The sequence below is a fragment of the Lolium rigidum genome, chromosome 4, assembly GCF_022539505.1.
Source record: "Lolium rigidum isolate FL_2022 chromosome 4, APGP_CSIRO_Lrig_0.1, whole genome shotgun sequence".
NCBI classification, from domain to species: Eukaryota; Viridiplantae; Streptophyta; class Magnoliopsida; order Poales; family Poaceae; genus Lolium; species Lolium rigidum.
Genome location: NC_061511.1, coordinates 114,984,599 through 114,992,431, shown reverse-complemented (window position 1 = coordinate 114,992,431; position 7,833 = coordinate 114,984,599). Strand labels below are relative to the sequence as shown.

At 45.3% G+C, this 7,833-nt stretch overlaps 1 protein-coding gene across 1 annotated transcript; it reads right to left on the bottom strand.

The window, feature by feature from the left end:
* Positions 1-4,438: 4,438 nt before the first annotated feature.
* On the bottom strand, positions 4,439-7,199 carry LOC124650577 (heat stress transcription factor A-2c-like). Its single transcript, XM_047190090.1, has 4 exons — positions 6,758-7,199; positions 5,341-6,197; positions 4,938-5,002; positions 4,439-4,847 (listed from the first exon to the last, which is right to left on the bottom strand). The coding sequence occupies exons 1-2, from the start codon at positions 7,025-7,027 to the stop codon at positions 5,418-5,420; spliced, it is 1,050 nt and encodes a 349-aa protein (XP_047046046.1). The 5' UTR covers positions 7,028-7,199; the 3' UTR covers positions 4,439-4,847; positions 4,938-5,002; positions 5,341-5,417.
* Between the last annotated feature and the right edge of the window lie 634 nt (positions 7,200-7,833).

The following is a 7,833-nucleotide window of genomic DNA, read 5'->3' as shown; positions in this document are numbered from 1 at the left end:
TCCCCCATACACCATAATGGGATAGCATCATTGAGGCACATCTTCACATGTCGATTATCACCAAATGGACTGCAAGCCTCAAGCATGACATCTTTGATATGCTCATCTTGAACTTGCCATTCTCAACCTTGATGACATCCAAAACTTGATGCCATCCTCTCATGGGCTATATGAGATCATACTCTTGATGCATACCCATGGCAAGATACCTAACCCATATAGACAACATAAATGCACATATATAGTGGGTTAGCTCATGAAGCATAATTGACAAGGCTTACCATCCACAAGATCACATGATCCAAAGTGGTACACTCTTTATGCTTCATGTGTTGACCAACTTGAATTCAATCTTCACTCTTAGTATTGGTCAACCTTGTATCTCTTCATGATGTATCATAATATCTTGATCATTCATTGCTTAACACATAAGCTAGAACATGGAAAACTTGAGTTCCACACAAGAACTCCATCTTCATTTCTTCTTCTTCATCATATCATGATCTTGATGCTGATATCAAAGGTATAACATGACATCCACACTTGAATCCAACATATGGACTTCAAGAAATACCTATGGAATATTCCTTCATATAAACACAATGAAAACATTAATCCATAGAGGATTGTCATTAATTACCAGAAACACACTTAGGGTCAATGGACCCTTACAACTGCAAGGTCCATTTAGAAGCTGATCTGGTGACTGATCGTAGTCTCACTGGACCCGAGGTCGTGGCCTATACATTTGCCTGCTGGAACCTGACTCGTCTCTGTTTTTGTTGTGGTATCCATTGCAGCGGTACTCGTCTCTGCTTGTAAACCCAACTGCTACTTGCTTAGGTACGTCGTAATCCTCATATTTGCAGCCTCCTCTTGTTTTGCGATTGTTGTTGCGCCTACAATGATCATCTTCGGTGACCCTGCCCTTTTGTTACTCACTGCGCCTTTGCCATCAGCCCATCCATTGGCCATATCCATCATCTCAGCAGTTGTCTTGGGTCTGGCCCAGCCCAGATCCTCTACAAAGTCCTTGCGGCGCAAATCCATTATTGAAAGCATCGATTGCCCATTCACTGGAGATGTTTTCGGCTGCATTCTTTATGGTGCTCCATCTTTGGATGTATGCTCGTACCGGCTCGCATGCTTTCGGTACACATGTTCATAACTCTTCAATGGATGCGAGTCGCTTGAAGGTAGAACGAAAGTTTCGAACAAACTGTTCCCGCAGGTCTACCCAGTGACCAGTGGATCCTTCGGGTAACTTTCGAAGCCAGGATCCTGTAGGACCACTCAGATGCAACTGCATGCTCTGCATGGCGGTAGCTTTTGTGTCGCCTTGTACCCCTATGGTTTGCAGAAAACCGTCCAGCCAAGCTTTAGGTTCCTGAAGAGTAGGAAGCTTGAATCCATGAGGCACATGCGTTTTGCGAACCCGAAGAGTAAAGCAGTTTGCCCGCTAAGCTCGTGGTTGTTGTCGTCGTTGTAGTCATCGGATTCTGAATTTCGTCGGTTTCTTTGCTCAGCGCAAGCTTTGTCGACTCTCTACTGAGTAACTTCATGTTTGGCATCTTGATCCCAATGGCTCACCCGCGTCTGGTGCGGTGACCTGGATCGTTGGGTTTCTATCTCCTGCCGAGGACTATTGTGACGGTGTGGAGTTTTATCGGGTCTGGCAACGATATCCTTCTCTAGAATTATTTCTTCCACCATGCCTATGACAGCGAGGGTGGCGCGGTGTATAGCCGATCGCGGGTCGTCGGGTGACGACTTGGTGGCCATCAGATAGGTTTGGCGGGCGACTATTGCTGCTTGTGTTGTTTTCGGTTGTATGTTTCCTCGTGAGTCCACCAACATGAAGGACAACTCAAGATCTTTTATCAGGTTCTTTCGTTGCCCTCTAGTACGTCGCTTAACCGGGAGCCACCTCTACTCCATTGACTTCCTGCTCCGACACTTGCGGCTCCTGAGGAGCTGAGCTGCATTCGCTTGAGACTCCAGCTATTGGCTGCTTTCTTGCAGCGTTGTTACTTGGTGAAGGAGTCACTAAATTCATGCTTCGAGCGCCCAAGCTTTCCACAAACAGCGCCCCTTGATGAGGGGTAACCTCAGAAATGCCCATAAGTATGTACTTGGGTTTTAGGGGAAAAGAAAGCATTGTTGGTTTCATGGACTTGTCAGACAAACAAGGTATCCGATGTATATTGATTTGGAGGCTAAAGTCGTCGAGATTGTATTGAAATTAGGGTTAGTATGACACAAAGATTATGGATCCCCTCCCTGGTGGCTCCTCGCCTAGCCCTTATATAGTGGGCTAGGTCTCAGAGTCCAATCCCTGGTCGAATTACATATGGCATGTCGGTTTACCCAATATGCCTAACACTTGCCTATTCTTATCTCCTTTCTAAGCTTAGACTTCTCTTGGGCCTCATGAGCCTTATGAACTCCTTCCTGATCAACACCAGGGATATCAATATTGAGTACCCAATATGGTATACCCATGTCAGTTGGATTCTAGGGGCGTGATTGGTTTCTTGTGAAGTGTTTCCCCGCATCCATTGGGCTAAGTTTTCTGCGTTCGGTAGCTCACAGAGAAAAATATTCCATGCACAACATTCTTCTTAAAGCAGCCTAGACGCAGACAAAAGTTAGCCCATGAGGCACGCTCGATTCCACTGTTCCTTCACGTCCAGGGTCTGCGAGCGCAACGTGGGAAAAAACATGCATGCACCGGGAAGAGTGGGGGACTCTGCGGCGCATCAAGAAAGTGCGCCATAAATCCCCTCACAACCCACTCCTCCCTTCACTCTTTGCCGTTCTCACCCTCCCTCTCCTCTCACTTCTCTCTCCTCTCGCCACCGGCCGTTATACTGCTGCCGGTAAATCCAAGACTACTACAACGACGATGGAAGAACGGGTAATCGAAGCCTTCATAGACCTCGACCCGGACACATTCTTCCCCGGTTCAAGCTACTCGACAAGGAAAACAATGGTGGTTAGGCTCAAATCCAGGGTCATAGGATTGAATGTACCTAGATCTGTGGTACCGCGAGAAATTTTGTAGCTTGTTTAGCGCATGCACGATAGATCTCTTGAGTTTGCAGTAGTTGCTTCTTCGAATGGTTTATTTTTCTTGTTCTTCTTGTTGTACCATGAATTTTTGGCTTGAATAGGAAGTTATATGTTCATATACTCGATTTTCGCACTTAGATTTTGCTCGTAAGTCTAGATCTGGTTTTTGGGTAGATTGCATGTCAGTTGGGGAATTTTACTGCTCCTACCGATGTTTATACTCTAGTACTAATCCGGGAAGGGATATTCCTTCTGAACCCATTAGCATGATCAAAGACCATTGTTTGATCATGTCGTAAGTTCGCTAGGATCATGTCTTCTATTTGTGTGTGCTATGTTTTATGAGGCCACTGTTTACTATAAGGGCATGATTTATTGTAATCCCTGCTTACTATGAGGCTATGATTTGTTGTTCAGTGTTTTGTTAGTCTTTGAGCCGGTGATTAAAATGTGACCACAAATTGCCGACATGAATGTTTCTTCTAACCTTGAGAATTGTACAGTTTCTTGCATAGTTCTTAGTTAGAAAGAATCGCAAAGTGGTTAATATGAGGCTTCAAGATTGTTACAATTGGTGTGCCTATGATTAAAATGTTGACGAGTCGAACTGTTTTTTTTGTGTTATGTCCAAGATCAATGCTTGTACAACATACTTGCTAGACACAGATCATCTCGCAGGCTCTTATATGACCTTCTAGGTGCTCAAGGGCGACGTCTTCGATGTCACCATCTTCGACTGCAGCGTGACGGAGGTCGTGAAGAGGTGCCCACAACATGATCCATCCTTGCCATGATCAATTAGTGACTATTTTGCGTGGTGTTTTGTTTGTCCTATGTCTTTATTGTCAAACTATGTTTGCATTTATGTTAAACTATGTCTGGACGTTCGTATGTGCTATAATTTAATCGTTGTATGAAGTAATGAAGTATGTTTGATCATTTGTCATGGTATAATGTATATTTAGTTTCTTCTGAATCTCCCCATAGTGATGCACAAATAGGTTGGTAACCTCACTAGTTCGAAAAGAGGTTATCATATCCCCGTTCTGCACATAACCAAATACCGTGTTTAGCTTCTTCCGAATTAAAATAACCTACCAATTGGTGGGCTAAGTTGCACGAGAGAGAAAAAGCCCATGCAATCAACTAATCATGCCCCAGCGCAGCAAGAGACAGTCGACATTTTTCCTTTTTTTAGGAGTACATTTGTCCCTTTTAGTCGGATGGATTTACACTCCAACATCACTAAACAATGCCATCCACTATCCTTAGTCATCCCACAATTGCAATTATTACCCAGAGAGCAACTTGCGACAACTGCAGAAAACCATGAAACACAATGTACAACTTCCATCAAGCTGAATCATTACGAGAAAGGAAGAATCATAAATTTGAAATTTGCGGATGGCTTGGGAATGACAAAAACGCCAGACTTCGCAGTGGCAGATATACAAGTTAAAAAATCATGAAACTAATCAAGTACCTTGCAAAGTTCATCAAAATTGACAAGCAAAATGACACTTTGGTCTGAACTACGTACGATAAGGCTGCGGGATACACCACCCAAGAAAACTGGCTAAACCCACAGCCAGAGACTAGACTTTCACAAGAGAACTTGACTAAAATAGTGAGTATACACAGTAAAACCTTTCTCGAACTGCTCCTGAATACCAATTGATGACAAATGAAAGTCTGCGTTCATCATCTTCTTCAGCGTAGTGAGTATAAGCGTAAAATCATTACGCTATACAACATGGGCCTCCATGAAGGGACACCTACATCCAAGAAATCAAGCATTGTTATACACTAGAACGTTTTTTGACTGTCTCTGACTTGAGTAAGTGATAAACCATGTGAGTACTTACGGCAGTTGGTCGTCAGCCTCTACCCTCTGCCCAGAGGTGTCATGTTGCTCACCAATCAACTAAATCTGGTTAAGGAATAGACAGGATAGAGTGAGTAAGTAGCAACAGAGGAAAGGCCATAAACAAGACATCGAGAAAGAAAATTGGCATGATAGTTGCCAACCACATTCGCGAAGATTCAACTACTACTCTAACCCTTACTCCTGCAGATTTAGTCAACACGATAAATTGTCACTACTACCTCCGGTCCTTTTTAATTGCCTCAAATTTAGTACAAAGTTGTACTAAATCCGAGTCAATTAAAAGCGACCGGAGGGAGTACATTATTACTTACTAGAACTGTTACCATGTTATCCATTACACTTATTAGCTACATATCTGCGTCATTGAATACGAAATGTACCAGATTGTTCAAGATGATCGGCAATAGTACTGAAGAAGCAATGTTTGTTGGTTAAGTAAACCATTGTCAACAAAACTCTACTGTGGGCTAGTAGAGCTCAGATACCCCAACTGCTGAGCCAGCTCATCGATATCCTCAGGTCTCCTTCCCTCCAACTCTGACAGCCCAGAATCGTCTCCAAAATCATCAGAAAACAGCTCTGCCCAAAATTCATTGTTTAGCTCCACCTGCCCATTAGCTTGATCCATCTTTTCCTCATCTCTTTTACCTTTCCCAAGCTCCTGAATGTTCTGAGCAAAATTCTCCAGCCTAGGCATTCCAGGTTGACTGAGCTCACCAAGGACACCCGAATCAAACAACAGCTCTGAATCATGCTGCTCACTCTGGCTTGTTACTCCAAGGCCACAAAATGGAACATTGTCTATGGGCCTCCTTCTTTTCTTTGAGATGGCATCCTCGAGCTCCTTCTTCTTATCTTGTTGTTGAACTAAATGTTGGAAGAACCTCGGGTTACGCATTGCTCTTGCCAAGAACCCCATCATGTGGGCCTGTTTCTGTTCAGCAGCTCTTAGCCTCTCTTCCATGGCTTGCACGTGATCCTTAGTGGCCTGCTGCTCATGCCTTAGCTTAACTACCTCTGTGATCAAGATGTTCTTGTCACGTTTCAGCCTGTCAATCTCTTCCTCAAATCCAAACTCACCAACCTCCAGGCAAGACGTGATAGCCTGCTGCTGCTGTGATGGAGGCACATTGGACGGCGGCTTCCTCCTCTTGATCATCTTCAGGAGATGTCTTTGACCCCTCAGGAAACCTTCATTTGCAAACTCCCATCTGTCAGGGTCAACCTTTCTGAAACCCTGCAGATTGCAAGAGGTAAGTAATGACCACTGTTAGGCCATGGACAGAACTTACAACAGTCACAAGGCTATGCTGTAACTTTTAGATTATAGCCTGATCATCAGTATACTATATCATTTGAAGGTGATGAGTAGAGTCTTGTTGAACAAAACAATCTGGTTCCTGTACTTCTTCCAGTATTCTTGTCCATCTAGCTACAATAAGAAGTTTGAGGAATTATGTCAGGATGATTCAATTGTCCAGGAGAATACATCTCCGTGCCTCACGGCCGTCAGATGAGGCTCACCGTAGGAGCCATTGATTCAAGAATAAGCACAATCAAAAAAGATCCCCCACATACATAATCAGTACAACGCCAAAAGTTTCAGAACTAGAATTTGGATTAAATTGCAATGAAGCCATACACCTACGATTAGTTTATTCTACACTTGGTTAAATTATTATCTAACATTATGCAAAGGCCAGTCAGATTATTATTACCAAACAAAGGAGAAAACTAATTAGCCAAATCCATAAGAAGAAGAAACCACTGGTTGATGACTAGGGAGAGTGTGCTCACATAGGTGTTGAGCTGCCTGACGAAGCTGGAGAAGTTGCTGTGCTTGAAGAGTCGCGGGAGCAGCACCTCGGCGAAGAGGTGCGGATCCCACACCACGAAGCTGTTTCCTGCGCGGCTCCACGACAGCACCTGATCCGTGGACGGGTCCTCCACCAGGTCGTAGGTCTTGGTGAGGAACGGCGGCGGGCCCGCCTCGTGCAGCCCCTCCATCGGCCGCGGCTGCTGCTCCAGGAGCTCCTCCTTCACAATGCCTCCCGCCACCGGGTCCATGACACCTAGCTCTCCAACCAAGAAGACCAACGGAGGGACTGGAATCGGAGGAGCAGGAAGTCCAACACCAACCAACTCTGCTTCGGCAAAAGGTGGGATGGAATCTTCCGTGAGAGCAGCGGGAGATTTTTTTGCGGTAGAAGAAGAAGAATGGGTGGGTGATTTCGCGGTAAGTCGGGCGCTCGCGGAGAGTGGCGGCCGGAGTGCTAAATACCCATCCGTACTGTGCGCATCCAGACACGTCGGGAAGGCTGTGGAAGGTTCTAGATCACGCGTCGGTAGCGTGGCCTCGGAAGCTTCTGGAGAGCGGGTCGGATCTGCACAAGTGGCTGGGCTGTTTCTCGGCCAAGAGGCCCAATCGCCGGTTGACAACGCATTGGATGGAACGTGGCCCAACTGCTGCTCTTTTTTAATGCGATTTTGGGTCGGAATGAGATTCCTCGAGGAGCGAGCTAGATTTTTTAGTGCACACTTGGCACGCTCGCATCACCAGCCACTCAGACACCGTGACTTGTACTACTACTCGTTTCATGTGTAAACAAATGGCACCTTCGACGCGTGGCTCCTGGAGGAGGAATCTTTAACTGGCATCGTCAGCCAGTCGGATACCACTACACCAGGACCAACCTTGTCAGGGGCATCTCCTGCAACCTAATCAAATAGTTCTCGCTCATCCTAAGTGATTCACCTGATATGGATTGGCCGGATGATTCAAATGAAGCGTGATTTACCGGTCCATCAAATTTGGAAGCCGATGCATCTGCGCAGATAACGCGGGTGTCCTCCTATGTCCGCTCACGTGGACC

What these genes read in the sequence shown, in the direction of transcription:
- LOC124650577 (XM_047190090.1), bottom strand. Translation starts at nt 7,027, where the DNA reads ATGGACCCGGTGGCGGGAGGCATTGTGAAGGAGGAGCTCCTGGAGCAG. An exon ending in TCAGGCAGCTCAACACCTAT is followed by an intron (nt 6,198 to 6,757) that starts GTGAGCACACTC and finishes TGCAATCTGCAG; the next exon opens with GGTTTCAGAAAGGTTGACCC.